The 20,879-nt window shown below is 41.4% G+C and overlaps 1 protein-coding gene across 1 annotated transcript in view; it reads left to right on the top strand.

Annotated features, from left to right (window-relative positions):
* The window catches only part of jade2 (jade family PHD finger 2), a 149,397-nt gene that overhangs the window by 18,579 nt on the left and 109,939 nt on the right, over window positions 1-20,879 (top strand). Inside the window, exons 3-4 of the mRNA XM_061890389.1 lie at window positions 4,901-4,964; window positions 20,382-20,467. Coding sequence (XP_061746373.1) covers window positions 4,901-4,964; window positions 20,382-20,467 — 150 coding nt within the window. The remainder of the gene's footprint in view (window positions 1-4,900; window positions 4,965-20,381; window positions 20,468-20,879) is intronic.

Genomic DNA, 20,879 nt, shown 5'->3' with positions numbered 1-20,879 from the left:
GTGCGGCTTAAATACCGGTGCACTCTATAGTCCGGAAAATACGGTACTATAGTTTATGGCGCGAGCACGACTCCTAATTAATTTATATAGGAATCATCTGGAGGCTTGCTAAATGTTCCTAGTTGTGACAGCACACCCCCATCACCTTGCTCCCTTTTACCATCTTTACACACACACACACACACACATACACGCACACACTCACACACACACACACACACATACGCACGTGTGCTCTATCAAGCTCTTCAAACGTGCACACACCCTCCTGCTGGGTATGAAACCGGAGATGAGTCATTGTTTGTGTGTGTGTGTGTGTGTGTGTGTGTGTGTGTGTGTGTGTGTGTGTGTGTGTGTGCGTGTGTGTGCGCATGCATGTGAGATAACATGCACACACACTCCTTAAAGCCCTCCTCTCTTGTCTGTGTGCCTTATTGTCGGGTTTTACATGTTTCCATCCCTCCTCTTCATCCCGTGTCGTCATCACCATCCCTCGTGTACAGTACATGACACACAGACACACACACACACGTGTACACCCAGTATACACGTGTGTGTGTGTGTGTATATGTGTGTGGGCGCGGCATAGTGTGACGCAGATTGTATACAGTGTTATTGTGCTGCACTGAGCAGCGATTGGCTGAAAAAAGGGGGTAAGAACCCCCACGTGGTCTATGACGTTGCCGGGAAGATCAGAGTGGGAGGGGCTGAGCGATCAGAGTGGGAGGGGCCGAGCGCTGTTACATATGACTGGGGATGCAAAGTGTACACTGTGTACTTTTCCATCATACATGCTGTAAGACATGTACTGTCTTACAGTATATAATGTAAGACATAAAGTATGTACTGTAAGACGTGTTCACACTCGGTCAATCAATCAATTCAAGTTTACTTATATAGCCCTTAAAAAACCCAACCCAGTGGGAAAAGGAGAAACCTTGGAAAGGACCACAGATGTGTACCGAGCGGATACAGTTAATAATCTGAGAGTTGGAAGTGGGAATCTTTTGGGCACCTCATGGTTCAATTATGATTACCATTCAGGAGCTGCGATTTGATAAAAAATCGGTTATTGATGCATTTTTAAAACACTTCCTTGTGGTCTACATAACATGTAATGGTGGTTCTTTAGTCAAAATGTTGCATAGATTGTTTTTTACAGATCATCTTCAAGTTGCTTTCTTACAGATTTTGGGAATCACTAATAGGCCTGAGTTCTTAGAATGCAGATTTCTAGCCGGGACATACGGTACAATACAATCGGCAAGATTGGATTGAGCTACACCGTTTAGTGTTTTATACGTTAGTAGTAAAACCTTAAAGTTGCTTTTTAAGTGTACAGGAAGCCAGCGCAGGTGAGCATGTATGTATCTATGTATGTACAAACCCCATTTCCATATGAGTTGGGAAATTGTGTTAGATGTAAATATAAACTGAATACAATGATTTGCTAATCCTTTTCAACCCATCTTCAGTTGAATGCACTACAAAGGAAGATATTTGATGTTCAAACTCATAAACTTTTTTTTTTTTGCAAATAATAAGTAACTTAGAATTTCATGACTGCAACACGTGCCAAAGTAGTTGGGAAAGGGCATGTTCACCACTGTGTTACATCACCTTTTCTTTTAACAACACTCAATAAACGTTTGGGAACTTAGGAAACTAATTGTTGAAGCTTTGAAAGTGGAATTCTTTCCCATTCTTTTTTTATGTAGAGCTTCAGTTGTTCAACAGTCCGCTGTCGTATTTTACGCTTCATAATGCGCCACACATTTTCGATGGGAGACAGGTCTGGACTGCAGGCGGACCAGGAAAGTACCCGCACTCTTTTTTTTACGAAGCCACGCTGTTGTAACACGTGCTGAATGTGGCTTGGCATTGTCTTGCTGAAACAAGCAGGGGCGTCCATGAACAAGACTGCTTTTGGATCGCAGCATATGTTGTTCCAAAACCTGCATGTACCTTTCGGCATTAATGGTGCCTTCACAGATGTGTAAATTACCCATGCATTGGGCACTAATGCACCCCCATACCATTACATATGCTGGCTTTTGAACTTTGCGTCGATAATAGTCTGGATGGTTCGCTTCCCCTTTGGTCCGGATCACACGATGTCGAATATTTCTGAAAACAATTTGAAATGTAGACTCATCACACCACAGAACACTTTTCCACTTTGCATCAGTCTATCTTAGATGATCTCGGGCCCAGAGAAGCCGGCGGCGTTTCTGGATGTTGTTGATAAATGGCTTTCGCTTTGCATAGTAGAGCTTTAACTTGCACTTACAGATGTAGCGACGAACTGTATTTAGTGACAGTGGTTTTCTGAAGTCTTCCTGAGCCCATGTGGTGATATCCTTTTAGAGATTGAAGTCTGTTTTTGATACAGGGATCAAAGGTCACGGTCATTCAATGTTGGTTTCCGGCCATGTGGAGTAATTTCTCCAGATTCTCTGAACCTTTGGATGATATTATGGATCGTAGAGGTTGAAATCCCTAAATTTCTTGAGAAACATTGTTCTTAAACTGTTTGACTATTTGCTCATGCAGTTGTGGACAAAGGGGTGTACCTCGCCCCATCTTTTCCTGTGAAGGACTCAGCATTTTTTGGGAAGCTGTTTTTATACCCAATCATGGCACCTACCGGTTCCCAATTAGCCTGCACACCTTTGGGATGTTCCAAATAAGTGTTTGATGAGCATTCCTCAACTTTATCAGTATTTATTGCCACCTTTCCCAACTTCTTTGTCACGTGTTGCTGGCATCAAAGTCTAAAGTTAATGATTATTTGCCCCCCAAAAAAAAATTTTTTCAGTTTCAACATCAAATATGTTGTCTTTGTAGCATATTCAATTGAATATGGGTTGAAAATGATATGCAAATAATTGTATTCCGTTTATATTTACATCCAAAACAATTTCCCAACTCGTATGGAAACGGGGTATGTATGTATGTATGGATGGATGGATGGATGCATGCATCCATCCATCCATCCAGTATAGGCATAATATGATCAAACTTTGTTGTTGTTCTTGTCAGAAGTCCAGCAGCTGCATTTTGTACCAACTGTAATCTTTTAATGCTAGACATAGGGAGACCCGAAAATAATACGTCACAGTAATCGAGACGAGACGTAATGAACGCATGAATATTAATTTCAGTGTCGCGGGTGGACAAAATGGGATGAATTTTAGCCATATTGCGGAGATGAAAGAAGGCTCTGATTGGATTCGGTTCGCAGCTAAGTATGAAGCGACTGGGATGAAAATCAGCACTTCCAAGTCCGAGACAATGGTTCTCAGGGTTGAGAGGAGATCTTGCCCCAAGTGGAGGAGTTCAAGTACCTCAGGGTTTTGTTCACGAGTGAGGGAAGAGTGTATCGTGAGATCGACAGGCGGATCAGTGCGGCGGCTGCAGTGATGCGGACCCTGTATCGGTCCACCGTGGTGAAAAAGGGGCTAAGCCGGAAGGCGAAGATCTTAATTTAGCGGTCAATCTATGTCCCTATCCTCACCTATGGTCATGAGCTTTGGGTTATGACCGGAAGGACAAGCTGGCGGGTACAAGCGGCTGGTGGGGTTCTTCCTTTAGAGATAGGGTCATAGGCTCCGTCATTCGGGAGGAGCTCATAGTAAAACCACTGCTCCTCCATATAGAGAGGAGCAGTGGTTCGGGAATCTGGTGTGAATGCCCTCACTGAGGAGGTGTTTAGGGCACGTCTGACCGGTAGGAAATCACGGATAAGACCCAGCGACCATGTCTCCCAGCTGGCCTAGGAATGCCTCGGGATCCCCCGAGAGCAGCTGGACAAAGTGGCTGGGCCAGAGGAAAGTATGGGATTCCCTGCTTAGGCTGCTGCCCCCTCATCCCGACCTCGGATAAGCGGAAGGAGATGGATGGATAGATGGATGGAGATGATTACAGGTCCAATGATAAAAACGTTAGGATAATAAAGTCCCAGGAAGGTACACAAGCAACAAGAGGACATTTTTATTTTTACGATACAGTGGAGAAGGAGACTGCACTGAGACAGGGGCGTCGCTTAGCCTTAGGCGTGTTTATTAGTACAAGAGCATGACCTGTGTGGCGTGCGACTATGTGATGTAATTAACTGGAGAGTGTTACCGGAAAGTGTTGAAGGTGCGTATTGCGAAGAAGGTGGAAGTCTAGAGTGGGCAAGGCAGGCTCGGAAGTCCGTGGCGAGGCGAGAGGTCGAGGGCAGGAGAGAGGCGCCAAGGTCCGTGGGCAGGCGAGAGGTCGGGATCCGGGAAGGCAGCAAGAAAGTCCAGGGGGAGTACGGGGAGACGAGACGCACAGCTTGGATCCAAGGAACAGAGACAAGCTGCGGGACAACGAAACAGGACAAAACACAATGAGCACAGAGGAGGGGAAACACGGAGAGCAAGTAGGCAAATGGAAGGAGAGCTAGAGACGTGCGGGCTTACTGTATGAAATACAAGTAACTAGGTTCTGGCACTGGAACGCAGAACGCGCTGGTATAAATAGTGTGCGGCGTCCTTATGAGTGTCAGGTGCGTTGATTGCAGAGTGAGCGCAGCCGCAGCAGGAGAAGAACGCCAGTGGGCGTGTCCCTCTGAGCGCACTGAAGACTGAGCGGCGACGGGTGCTAGAGCCGAAACAATTGTGACTTTACCAGCAAGTACTGTACTTACTGTACATGTTCATGATGGACGTGGTACAATAACTCATCTATTCAATTATATCCTATTACTTTTGTACTCTTTGCCCTCTTTCCTTCCTTCCATTAACCCCAACTCAGCAAACAAGATTCTTCTTTTTATTATTATTATTACAATTGCAATATGTTGTGTTGTCATACATGACTATTTATGACTTATGAAATATTCATGTTCCTCTTCATCTTCCTGTGGCGATAGATGGAGAGCGAGAGGAAGAGGAGGAAGTACTCCACCAGCAGCAACGACTCTGACACCACAGACAGTAAGTTATGCTTTGTAGTAATAACACATACTTTGCAGTAATACTTCATGCTTTGCAGTAATACAACACAATTTGTAGAAAAACCACACGCTTTGCAGTAACAGCACACGCTTGGCTGTAATACCACACGCTTTGCAGTAATACTACACACTTTACTGTAGTATTACATGCTTTACTGTAGTATTACATGCTTTGCAATTGTACTACATGCTTTGCAGTAGTACTACACGCTTTGTAGTAGTACCACACATCTTGCAGTAATACCACACACTTTGTAGGAATACCACACGCTTTGCAGTAATACCACACGCTTTGCAGTAATACCACACGCTTTGCAGTAATACCAAATACTTTGCAGTAATACTACACACTTTACAGTAGTATTCCATGCTTTGCAGTAGTATTAAATGCTTTGCAATTGTACTACATGCTTTGCAGTAGTACTACACGCTTTGTAGTAGTACCACACATCTTGCAGTAATACCACACACTTTGTAGGAATACCACACACTTTGCAGTAATACCACACGCTTTGCAGTAATACCACACGCTTTGCAGTAATACCACACGCTTTGCAGTAATACCAAATACTTTGCAGTAATACTACACACTTTACAGTAGTATTCCATGCTTTGCAGTAGTATTAAATGCTTTGCAATTGTACTACATGCTTTGCAGTAGTACTACACGCTTTGTATTAATACCACACACCTTGCAATAACACCACACACTTTGTAGTACTACCACACGCTTTGCAGTAATACCACACGCTTTGCAGTAATACCACACGCTTTGCAGTAATACCACACGCTTCGCAGTAATACCACACGCTTTGCCGTATTACCGCACGCTTTGGAGTAATACAACAAACTTTGTAGAAATACCACACACTTTGCAATAACACCACACACTTTGCAATAACACCACACGCTTTGCAGTAATACAACACGCTTTGCAGTATTACCAAATACTTGACAGTAGTACTAAATGCTTTGCAGTAGTACTACAGGCTTTGCAGTTGTACCACAAACTTTGCAATAACACCACACGCTTCGCAGTAATACCACACGCTTCGCAGTAATACCACACGCTTTGCAGTAATACCACACGCTTCGCAGTAATACCACACGCTTTGCAGTAATACCACACACTTTGCAATAACACCACACGCATCGCAGTTGTACTACACGCTTTGCAGTAACACCACACGCTTTGCAGGAATTCTGTACCCCACACTGTGCAGTAATACTACATGCTTTGCAGTAATACAACAAACTTTGTAGAAATACCACACACTTTGCAACAACACCACACGCTTTGCAGTAATACCAAACACTTGACAATAGTACTAAATGCTTTGCAGTAGTACTACAGGCTTTGCAGTAGTACCAAACACCTTGCAATAACACCATGCGCTTTGTAGTAATACAACACACTTTGCAGTAATACCACACATTTTGTAGTAGTACCTCACACTTTGCAGTAATACCACACGCTTTGCAGTAATACCACACACTTTGCAGGAATACTGAAACTCAAGCTTGCAGTAATACTACTTGTTTTGCAGTAATACTACATGCTTTGCAGTAATACAACAAACTTTGTAGAAATACCACACACTTTGCAATAACACCACACGCTTTGCAGTAATACAACACGCTTTGCAGTATTACCAAATACTTGACAATAGTACTAAATGCTTTGCAGTAGTACTACAGGCTTTGCAGTTGTACCACACACTTTGCAATAACACCACACGCTTCGTAGTAATACCACACGCTTCGCAGTAATACCACACGCTTTGCAGTAATACCACACGCTTTGCAGTAATACCACACGCTTTGCAGGAATTCTGTACCCCACACTGTGCAGTAATACTACATGCTTTGCAGTAATACAACAAACTTTGTAGAAATACCACACACTTTGCCACAACACCACACGCTTTGCAGTAATACCACACGCTTTGCAGTAATACCAAACACTTGACAATAGTACTAAATGCTTTGCAGTAGTACTACAGGCTTTGCAGTAGTACCAAACACCTTGCAATAACACCACACGCTTTGTAGTAATACAACACACTTTGCAGTAATACCACACACTTTGTAGTAATACCACACGCTTTTCAGTAATACCACACGCTTTTCAGTAATACCACACGCTTTGCAGTAACACCACAAGCTTTGCAGTAATACTACATGCTTTGCAGTAATACAACAAACTTTGTAGAAATACCACACGCTTTGCAGTAATACCACACGCTTTGCAGTAATACCACACGCTTTGCAGTAATACCACACGCTTTGCAGTAATACCACACGCTTTACAGTAAAACCATTTCCTTTGCAGTAATACCAAACATACTACACACTTTACAGTAGTATTACATGCTTTGCAGTAGTATTAAATGCTTTGCAATTGTACTACATGCTTTGCAGTAGTACTACACGTTTTGTAGTAGTACCACACACACTTTGTAGTACTACCACACACTTTGTCGTACTATCACACGCTTTGCAGTAAAACCACACGCTTTGCCGTAAAACCACACGCTTTGCCGTAAAACCACACGCTTTGCCGTAAAACCACACACTTTGCCATAAAACCACACGCTTTGCCGTATTACTACACGCTTTGCAGTAATACCACATACTTTGCAGTAACACCACAAGCTTTGCAGTAATACTACATGTTTTGCAGTAATACTACATATTTTGCAGTAATACAACAAACTTTGTAGAAGTACCACACACTTTGCAATTACAGCACACGCTTTGCAGTAATACAACAAACTTTGTAGAAGTACCACACACTGCAATTACAGCACACGCTTTGCAGTAATACAACAAACTTTGTAGAAGTACCACACACTTTGCAGTAACAGCACACGCTTTGCAGCCACACGCTTTGCAGTAATACCAAAATACCAAACACTTGACAATAGTACTAAATGCTTTGCAGTAGTACTACAGGCTTTGCAGTAGTATCAAACACCTTGCAATAACACCACGCGCTTTGTAGTAATACCACACACTTTGCAGTAATGATGCACACTTTGCAGTAACACCACACACTTTGCAGTAATGATGCACACTTTGCAGTAACACCACACGCTTTGCAGGAATACCACACGCTTTGCAGTAATACCACACGCTTTGCAGTAATACCACACGCTTTACAGTAAAACCATTTCCTTTGCAGTAATACCAAACATACTACACACTTTACAGTAGTATTACATGCTTTGCAGTAGTATTAAATGCTTTGCAATTGTACTACATGCTTTGCAGTAGTACTACACGTTTTGTAGTAGTACCACACACACTTTGTAGTACTACCACACACTTTGTCGTACTATCACACGCTTTGCAGTAAAACCACACGCTTTGCCGTAAAACCACACGCTTTGCCGTAAAACCACACGCTTTGCCGTAAAACCACACACTTTGCCATAAAACCACACGCTTTGCCGTATTACTACACGCTTTGCAGTAATACCACATACTTTGCAGTAACACCACAAGCTTTGCAGTAATACTACATGTTTTGCAGTAATACTACATATTTTGCAGTAATACAACAAACTTTGTAGAAGTACCACACACTTTGCAATTACAGCACACGCTTTGCAGTAATACAACAAACTTTGTAGAAGTACCACACACTGCAATTACAGCACACGCTTTGCAGTAATACAACAAACTTTGTAGAAGTACCACACACTTTGCAGTAACAGCACACGCTTTGCAGCCACACGCTTTGCAGTAATACCAAAATACCAAACACTTGACAATAGTACTAAATGCTTTGCAGTAGTACTACAGGCTTTGCAGTAGTATCAAACACCTTGCAATAACACCACGCGCTTTGTAGTAATACCACACGCTTTGCAGTAATACCACACACTTTGCAGTAATGATGCACACTTTGCAGTAACACCACACGCTTTGCAGGAATACTAGATGCTTTGCAGTAATACTACATGCTTTGCAGAAATACCACACGCTTTGCAGTAATGATGCATACTTTGCAGTAATGATGCATACTTTGCAGTAACACCACACGCTTTGCAGTAATACTACATGCTTTGCAGTAATACAACAAACTTTGTAGAAAGACCACACTTTGCAATAACAGCACACGCTTTGCAGTAATACCACACGCTTTGCAGTAATATTGCACACTTGGCAGTAATACCAAGCACTTTGCAGTACTACTACATACTTTACAGTGAAATTACATGCTTTGCAATAGTGTTACACGCTTTGCAGTAGTACTACACGCTTTGCGATAGTACTACATGCTTTGCTGTAACACCTCACGCTTTGCAAGAATACTGTACCACACACTTTGCAGTAATACCACACGCTTTGCAGTAATACCACACAATTTGCAGTATTACAAGTAATACGGGTATAGTGCCTCACAGCCCGCCTCACTCAATGTCACAAGCACCGCCTACTATACAAATATCACATTTTATTTTTTTTACCTCATAACTTTGTGTTAGCCATTTCTGAGAGTTTGTGTGTACGTGTGTATACTTGTATGTGTGTGTGTATATATATATATATATATATATATATATATATATATATATATATACGTATGTTTGTGTGTATATATGTATATGTATACTTGTGTACGTGTGTGAATGCAGTCTTTATTGAATATAATAAGAAATTGTCCCAAATTTAGACATTTAAAAAAAATAATCACTATAAGTAAAATAAACTAACCAATATATATTTTTATGTTTTTTGGTTTCAAAAACAATACTAATCATTTTGCCTCCCTACCCTTCTCAATATTTCTCAATCTTGATCATTATTACAAATATCGTTGCCATAGTTAATGTAATGTTTTAAATATGATAAAATCATCAGTAAAATAGTTTTGAATAAAAAAGTATAAATATAATTTCCTTAGTTGCTACTTGCCTACTCTTCTCAATGCATTATTATTTACAGAGGTATTTTTGCAATGTAGGGCAGCACAGTGCCTCACAATACGAAGGTCCTGAGTAGTTCTGAGTTCAATCCTGGGCTCGTGATCTTTCTGTGTGGAGTTTGCATGTTCTCCCCGTGACTGCGTGGGTTCCCTCCGGGCACTCCGGCTTCCTCCCACCTCTAAAGACATGCACCTGGGGATAGGTTGATTGGCAACACTAAAAATTGGCTCTAGTGTGTGAATGTGAGTGTTGTCCGTCTATCTGTGTTGGCCCTGTGATGAGGTGGCGACTTGTCCAGGGTGTACCCCGCCTTCCGCCCGAATGCAGCTGAGATAGGCTCCAGCACCCCCCATGACCCCAATCGGGACAAGCGGTAGAAAATGGATGGATTGTTTCAAAAATCTACGTTGACCGAAGTGGTTGTTGGATGGTCATGTGACAGTCGTGTGACGGTCATGTAAAGGTTGTTGGATGGTCATGTGACGGTCATGTGACAGTTGTGTGACCGTCGTGTGATGATTGTGTGCCCGCCGTTTGATGTCATATGACGGCTATTCGACAGTCATGTGACATAAAATGACGGTTGTGTGACAGTCATGTGACACTTCTATGAAGGTTGTGTGCTCGCCGTGTGATGCTCATTTGACAATCGTGTGACGGTCATGTAACGGTCATTGGATGGTCATGTGACAGTCATGTGACGGTCATATGATAGTCATGTGACAGTTGTGTGACCGTCATGTGATGATAGTATGCTCGCCCTTTGATGTCATATGAGGGCCATTCGACAGACATGTGACATCATGTAACGGTCGTGTGGCAATCATGTGATGGTCATGTGACAGTCATGTCACAGTCGTATGGCAGTCATGTGGCTACGTGCAGCTGTGATGCAACGAGCCAAAAGGCTCTTTTATTTGAGATTTAATTTACGATCAGATATTTTTACATGTTGCGGCACAACAATATTGCACAGTCACGTATGAGGATGTCTTCACTTTCTGTTCACTTTTTAAGGGAAAATATGTACACATTGTAACACACCTGCACACTGACTGTAACACACACATAATGTAACACATACACACACACACACACATAGTGTTACCCAGACACACGCACAAATTCAATGTAACACGTACACAAACACTGTAACACACACAGGTTCTATCACACACAGAGACTGTAACGCACACTCACACAGTGGATGTTGGATGTTGTAGTCGTAATGATTTGTGCAGTCCTTTGAGACATTTGTGATTTGGGGCTATATAAATAAACATTGATTGATTGATTGATTGATTGATTGACATACACACCACACTGTAACACGCACACACCTACACACACTAACACTCTATGTAACATGTACACTACACTGTATACATACAGACACAGTAACACACTCTCAAACACTGTAACACACACACTAACACACACTACTTTGTAACACACACACAACAACACACAGTGATACTCACATTCACACAGACTGTAACACATACACATGCATACACATACACTGCAGCACACACACACACACACACTGTAACACACACCACTTTTTCAACACACACACAGCAACACATAGTGACACTCACATTCACACAGACTGTAACACATATACATGCATACACACACACACTGCAACAAACGCACACTCAAACACTAATACACACACACCTACTGTAACACACAGACACACTCACAAACACACATTATAACAAATACACAAACTAGCTCAGTGGAGGTTTAATTAAAAATCGATTGTTGAAAGGAAGAACAGTAACAAATTGAGGCAAAGTGTGGTTAATCATTAGCAGTCTGTCTGTGTGTGTGTGTGTGTGTGTGTGTGTGTGTGTGTGTGTTTCCTCCCACTCACATATTTTCTTGGCCATGATTGCTAACGTGTTAGTTCTCCATGTGAAGGTACAGATTGTTGATTGAATGTGTTATTTTATATTCTGAACTCCTGCTTCGATGCCAGTGTCCAGAGGAGTTCTCACAATACTGTGTATGATCCAGTAGTGTTCCCATCCGATATCGATGTTAGCTAACGGGTTGTATTGTGTGATCTTGCATGTAAAATGTGCGGCACAAGCAGTCCTGCAACGTGTTCACCTGTGTGTGATATCATGGCCGATACAAACAGCCCTGCAGCGTGTTTACTTGTGTGTGTGATATTATGTGCGATACAAGCAGTCCTGCAGCTTGTTTACCGGCATGTGACACCATGTGCAATACAAGCAATTCTGCAGTGTGTTTAGTTGTGTGTGTGATATCAGGTGCAATACAAGCAGTCCTGTGCGTGTTTACTTGTGTGTGATATTATCTGCGATACAGGCAGTCCTGCAGCGTGTTTACTTGTGTGTGATGTCATGTGCGATACAAGCAGTCCTGCAGCGTGTTTACTGGTGTGTGATATCATGTACAATACAATCAGTCCTGCAGCATGTTTACTTGTGTCTGTGATATTATGTGCGATACAAGCAGTCCTACAGCCTGTTTACTTGTGTGTGATATCACATGCAATATAAGCAGTCTGCCAGCATGTTTACTTGTGTGTATGATATCATGTGCGATACAAGCAGTTCTGCAGCGTGTTTACTTGTGAGTGATATCATATGTGATACAGGCAGTCTGCAAGCGTGTTTACCTGTCTGTGATATCATGTGCGATACCAACAGTCCTCAAGCGTGCTTACTTGTGTGTGATATCACATGCGGTACAAGCAGTCCGCAAGCATGCTTACTTGTGTGTGGTATCGTGCGATACAACCATTCTTGCAGCGTGTTTACTGGTGTGTGATACCACGTGCGATACAAGCAGTTCTGCAATGTGTTTACTTGTGTGTATGATATCATGTGCGATACAAGCAGTTCTGCAGCATCTTTACTTGTGAGTGATATCGTATGTGAAACAGGCAGTCTGCAAGCATGTTTACCTGTCTGTGATATCATGTGCGATTCAAGCAGTCCGCAAGCATGTTTACTTGTGTGTGATATCATGTGGAAAACAAGCAGTCCTGCAGCGTGTTTACTTGTGTGTGATATCATGTGCGATTCAAGCAGTCCGCAAGCATGTTTACTTGTGTGTGATATCATGTGGAAAACAAGCAGTCCTGCAGCGTGTTTACTTGTGTGTGATACCATGTGCGATACAAGCAGTTCTGCAGAGTGTTTACTTGTGTGTATGATATCATGTGCGATACAAGCAGTTCTGCAGCGTGTTTACTTGTGAGTGACATCATATGTGATACTGGCAGTCTGCAAGCGTGTTTACCTGTCTGTGATATCATGTGCGATACCAACAGTCCTCAAGCGTGCTTACTTGTGTGTGATATCACATGCGATACAAGCAGTCCGCAAGCATGCTTACTTGTGTGTGTGGTATCGTGCAATACAAGCAATCTTGCAGCGTGTTTACTGGTGTGTGATACCACGTGCGATACAAGCAGTTCTGCAATGTGTTTACTTGTGTGTATGATATCATGTGCGATACAAGCAGTTCTGCAGCGTGTTTACTTGTGAGTGATATCATATGTGATACAGGCAGTCTGCAAGCATGTTTACCTGTCTGTGATATCATGTGCGATACAAGCAGTCCTGCAGCATGTTTACTGGTGTGTGATACCATGTACAATACAATCATTCCTGCCACGTTTACTTGTGTCTGTGATATTATGTGCGACACAAGCAGTCCTGCCGTGTGTTTACTACATTGTATGATATCATGTGCAATACAATCAGTCCTGCAGCATGTTTACATGTCTGTGATATTATGTGCGATACAAGCAGTCCTGCAGCATGTTTACTTGTGTGTGATACCATGTGCGATACAAACAGTTCTGCAGAGTGTTTACTTGTGTGTATGATATCATGTGCGATACAAGTAGTCCTGCCACGTGTTTTCTACAGTGTGTGATATCATGTGCAATAAAATCAGTCCTGCAGCGTGTGTGTGTGTGTGTGTGTGTGTGTGTGTGTGTGTGTGTGTGTCTGCTTGATATTATGTGTGATACAAGCATTCCTCCAGTATGTTTACTTGTGTGTAATATCATGTGTGACACAAGCAGTTCTGCAGCGTGTTTACTTGTGTGTGATATCATGTGCAATACAAGCAGTCTGGCCACGTGTTCACTACAGTGTGTGATATCATGTGCAATGCAATCAGTCCTTCAGAGTGTTTACTTGTGTGCGATATCATGTACAATACAATTAATCTTGCAGCATGTTTACTTGTGTCTGTGATATTATGTGCGATACAAGCAGTCCTACAGCTTGTTTACTTGTGTGTGATATCACATGCAATACAAGCAGTCCACAAGCATGCTTACTTGTGTGTGATATCAAGTGCGATACAAGCAGTCCTGCAGCGTGTTTACTGGTGTGTGATACCACGTGCGATACAAGCAGTTCTGCAGTGTGTTTACTCGTGTTTATGATATCATGTGCGATACAAGCAGTTCTGCAGCGTATTTACTTGTGAGTGATATCATATGTGATACAGGTAGTCTGTTAGCATATTTACCTGTCTGTGATATGTGCGATACAAGCAGTCCGCAAGCGTGTTTACTTGTGTGAGATATCATGTGGAATACAAGCAGTCCTGCAGCGTGTTTACTGGTGTGTGATACCATGTGCAATACGAGCAGTTCTGCAAAATGTTTACTGGTGTGTGATACCAAGTGCAATACAAGCAGTCCTGCAGCGTTTTTACTTGTGTTTGATTCCATATGCGACACAAGCAGTCCTGCCGCGTGTTTACTACATTGTGGGACATCATGTGCAATACAATCAGCGTGTGTGTGTGTGTGTGTGTGTGTGTGTGTGTGTGTGTGTGTGTGTGTGTGTGTGTGTGTGTGTGTGTGTGTGTGTGTGTGTGTGTGTGTGTGTGTGTGTGTGATAGAAGCAGTCCTCCAGTATGTTTGTGTCTCATATGTGTGACACAAGCAGTTCCGCAGCGTGTTTACTTGTGTGTGATATCATGTGCAATACAAGCAGTCTTGCCACGTGTTTACTACAGCGTGTGATATCATGTGCATACAATCAGTCCTGCAGTCTGTTTACTTGTATGTGTGTGTGATATTAGGTGCGATACAAGCAGTCCTGCTGTGTGTTTACTACAGCGTGTGATATCATGTGCATACAATCAGTCCTGCAGTCTGTTTACTTGTATGTGTGTGTGATATTAGGTGCGATACAAGCAGTCCTGCTGTGTGTTTACTACAGCGTGTGATATCATGTGCAATGCAATCAGTCCTGCAGCATGTTTACTTGTGTGCAATAAATATCCTGTGCGATACAAGCAGTCCTGCAGCATGTTTACTTGTGTGTGTGTTGCCATGTGCGATACAAGCAGTCCTGCAGCTTGTTTGCTTGTGTGTGTGTAGTATCATGTGCGATATCACACACAAGTAAACAAACATATTAATGTTTGATGTTCTATTTAAAATTGTGTATATGGACTGTTCCTTCTAAAAATCAACACAATGGGTTGTGTTTAAAAGAGAGATGCGGCATAGCTCGGTTGGTAGAGTGGCCGTTTCAGCAACTTGAGGGTTTCAGGTTCGATTCCCGCTTCCGCCATCATAGTCACTGCCATTGTGTCCTTAGGCAAGACACTTTACCCACCTCCTCCCAGTGCCACCCACACTGGTTTAAATGTAACTTAGATATTGTGTTTCACTATGTTAAGCGGTTTGAGTCACTAGAGAAAAGCGCTATATAAAATGTAATACATATAATACACTTATCATCAATAGACATATAATCCATGGCTTATGGACAATTAGTTGTTATTTTTTCAAGATGGCCATGTTGATAACATGTCATATACATACTGTATGCATGCTACACACATACTGTATGCATGTTACACACATACTGCATCCATGTTACACACACACTGTATGCATGTTACACACATACTGTACCCATGTTACACACATACTGTATGCATGTTACACACATACTGTACACATGTTACACACATACTGTATGCATGTTACACATATACTGTATGCATGTTACACACATACTGTACCCATGTTACACACATACTGTACCCATGTTACACACATACTGCGCCCATGTTACACACATACTGTACCCATGTTACACACATACTGTATGCATGTTACACAAATACTTTACCCATATTATACACATACTGTATGCATGTTACACACATACTGTACCCATGTTACACACATACTGTATGCATGTTACACAAATACTTTACCCATATTATACACATACTGTATGCATGTTACACACATACTGTACCAATGTTACACACATACTGTACGCATGTTACACACATACTGTACGCATGTTACACACATACTGTACCCATGTTACACACACACTGTATGCATGTTACACACATACTGTACCCATGTTACACACATACTGTATGCATGTTACACACATACTGTACACATGTTACACACATACTGTATGCATGTTACACATATACTGTATGCATGTTACACACATACTGTACCCATGTTACACACATACTGTACCCATGTTACACACATACTGCGCCCATGTTACACACATACTGTACCCATGTTACACACATACTGTATGCATGTTACACAAATACTTTACCCATATTATACACATACTGTATGCATGTTACACACATACTGTACCCATGTTACACACATACTGTATGCATGTTACACACATACTGCATCCATGTTACACACACACTGTATGCATGTTACACACATACTGTACCCATGTTACACACATACTGTATGCATGTTACACACATACTGTACACATGTTACACACATACTGTATGCATGTTACACATATACTGTATGCATGTTACACACATACTGTACCCATGTTACACACATACTGTACCCATGTTACACACATACTGCGCCCATGTTACACACATACTGTACCCATGTTACACACATACTGTATGCATGTTACACAAATACTTTACCCATATTATACACATACTGTATGCATGTTACACACATACTGTACCCATGTTACACACATACTGTATGCATGTTACACAAATACTTTACCCATATTATACACATACTGTATGCATGTTACACACATACTGTACCAATGTTACACACATACTGTACGCATGTTACACACATACTGTACGCATGTTACACACATACTGTACCCATGTTACACACACACTGTATGCATGTTACACACATACTGTACCCATGTTACACACATACTGTATGCATGTTACACACATACTGTACACATGTTACACACATACTGTATGCATGTTACACATATACTGTATGCATGTTACACACATACTGTACCCATGTTACACACATACTGTACCCATGTTACACACATACTGCGCCCATGTTACACACATACTGTACCCATGTTACACACATACTGTATGCATGTTACACAAATACTTTACCCATATTATACACATACTGTATGCATGTTACACACATACTGTACCCATGTTACACACATACTGTATGCATGTTACACAAATACTTTACCCATATTATACACATACTGTATGCATGTTACACACATACTGTACCAATGTTACACACATACTGTACGCATGTTACACACATACTGTACGCATGTTACACACATACTGTACCCATGTTACACACATACTGTATGCATGTTACACAAATACTGTACCCATATTACACACATACTCTACGCATTTTACACACGTACTGTATGCATGTTACACACATGCTGTACGCATGTTACACACATGCTGTACGCATGTTACACACATACTGTACCCATGTTACACACATACTGTACCCATGTTACACACATACTGTATGCATGTTACACACATACTGTACCCATGTTACACACATACTGTACCCATGTTACACACATACTGTACCCATGTTACACACATACTGTACCCATGTTACACAAATACTGTACCAATGTTACATACATACTGTACGCATTTTACACACGTACTGTATGCATGTTACACACATACTGTACCAATGTTACACACATACTGTACGCATTTTACACATGTACTGTATGCATGTTACACACATGCTGTACGCATGTTACACACATACTGTACCCATGTTACACACATACTGTACCCATGTTACACACATACTGTATGCATGTTACACACATACTGTACCCATGTTACACACATACTGTACCCATGTTACACAAATACTGTACCAATGTTACACACATACTGTACGCATTTTACACACGTACTGTATGCATGTTACACACATACTGTACCAATGTTACACACATACTGTACGCATTTTACACATGTACTGTATGCATGTTACACACATGCTGTACGCATGTTACACACATACTGTACCCATGTTACACACATGCTGTATGCATGTTACATACATACTGTATCCATGTTACACACATACTGTATGCATGTTGCACACATACTGTACCCATGTTACACACATACTGTATGCATGTTACACACAAACTGTACCCATGTTACACACATACTGTATGCATGTTACACACATACTGTACCCATGTTACACACATACTGTATGCATGTTACACACATACTGTACCCATGTTACACACATACTGTATGCATGTTACACACATACTGTACACATGTTACACACATACTGTATGCATGTTACACACATACTGTACGCATGTTACACACATACTGTACCCATGTTACACACATACTGTACCCATGTTACACACATACTGTATGCATGTTACACACATACTGTACCCATGTTACACACATACTGTATGCATGTTACACACATACTGTACCCATGTTACACACATACTGTATGCATGTTACACAAATACTTTACCCATATTATACACATACTGTATGCATGTTACACACATACTGTACCCATGTTACACACATACTGTATGCATGTTACACAAATACTTTACCCATATTATACACATACTGTACGCATGTTACACACATACTGTACCCATGTTACACACATACTGTACCCATGTTACACACATACTGTACCCATGTTACACACATACTGTATGCATGTTACACACATACTGTACCCATGTTACACACACACTGTACCCATCTTACACACATACTGTATGCATGTTACACAAATACTTTACCCATATTATACACATACTGTATGCATGTTACACAAATACTGTACCCATATTACACACATACTGTATGCATGTTACACACATACTCTACGCATTTTACACACGTACTGTATGCATGTTACACACATGCTGTACGCATGTTACACACATGCTGTACGCATGTTACACACATACTCTACCCATGTTACACACATACTGTATGCATGTTACACAAATACTGTACCCATATTACACACATACTGTATGCATGTTACACACATACTCTACGCATTTTACACACGTACTGTATGCATGTTACACACATACTGTACCCATATTACACACATACTGTATGCATGTTACACACATACTCTACGCATTTTACACACGTACTGTATGCATGTTACACACATGCTGTACGCATGTTACACACATGCTGTACGCATGTTACACACATACTGTACCCATGTTACACACATACTGTACCCATGTTACACACATACTGTATGCATGTTACACACATACTGTACCCATGTTACACACATACTGTACCCATGTTACACACATGCTGTATGCATGTTACATACATACTGTACCCATGTTACACACATACTGTATGCATGTTGCACACATACTGTACCCATGTTACACACATACTGTACCAATGTTATACACATAGTGTACGCATGTTACACACATACTGCACCCTTGTTACACATATACTGTATGCATGTTACACACATACTGTACCCATGTTGCACACATACTGTACGCATGTTACACACATACTGTATGCATGTTACACACATACTGTACGCATGTTACACACATGCTGTATCCACGTTACACACATACTGTACCCATGGTACACACATACTGTACCCATGTCAGCCTCCTAAAGATCTTCTACCTTTCCTGCTCATATGAACAAACACAAATAAGTGTGTGTGTGTGTGTGCATGTTACACACATACTGTACCCATGTCAGCCTCCTAGAGATCTTCTACCTTTCCTGCTCATGTGAATAAACACAAATAAGTGTGTGTGTGTGTGTGTGTGTGTTAACAATGCACACACATACTCCTGGAAGTCTTCCAACAAAACACACACACACACACACACACACACACACACACACACAGGTTATGTTAGCAGCAGGGGTCAGTTAGTTTCTGCGTGGGCTACTTGCTAATTGCTAATAAGTTGTGCTAACAAGATGTTTCTGCTCTCCCTAATAAAACTTCATTTAATCATGATCGTTAGTGACGCTAATGTTTTCATGCGCCGATCAACTTAATTATTGATCATATTTGATGTGTTTATGTGGTGTAACTGTACCTAATGAAGTGAATTTTGGCCCAGGTCAGGTGACATCGTGGTCCAGGTGGTCCAAGAACATGAACACCAGCATCACGTGGGTCCGACACCAGCTCAAGAAACCATCAGAGGTGAGTGACCTTTCCGTGTACTATTTGTGGTATTTGCTTTTATTCTTTAGTACTTAAACCTCCGTATTGTATTGCTTACACGTCCATGTTTTAGTGATTAAACGTCCATGTTGTAGCACTTATATGTCCATGTTGTGGTACTTAAACAATTATGTTGTGGTACTTAAACATTGATTTTGTGGTACTTAAACATTGATTTTGTGGTACTTAAATGTTGATTTTGTGGTACTTAAAGGCCTACTGAAATGAGATTTTCTTATTTACGGGGATAGCAGGTCCATTCTATGTGTCATACTTGATCATTTCGCGATAATGCCATATTTTTGCTGAAAGGATTTAGTAGAGAACTTCGACGATAAAGTTCACAACTTTTGGTCGCTAATAAAAAAGCCTTGCCTGTACCGGAAGTAGC

The sequence above is a fragment of the Nerophis ophidion genome, linkage group LG28 (assembly GCF_033978795.1).
Source record: "Nerophis ophidion isolate RoL-2023_Sa linkage group LG28, RoL_Noph_v1.0, whole genome shotgun sequence".
Taxonomy (NCBI): Eukaryota; Metazoa; Chordata; class Actinopteri; order Syngnathiformes; family Syngnathidae; genus Nerophis; species Nerophis ophidion.
This window is presented reverse-complemented; position numbering and strand designations above follow the sequence as displayed.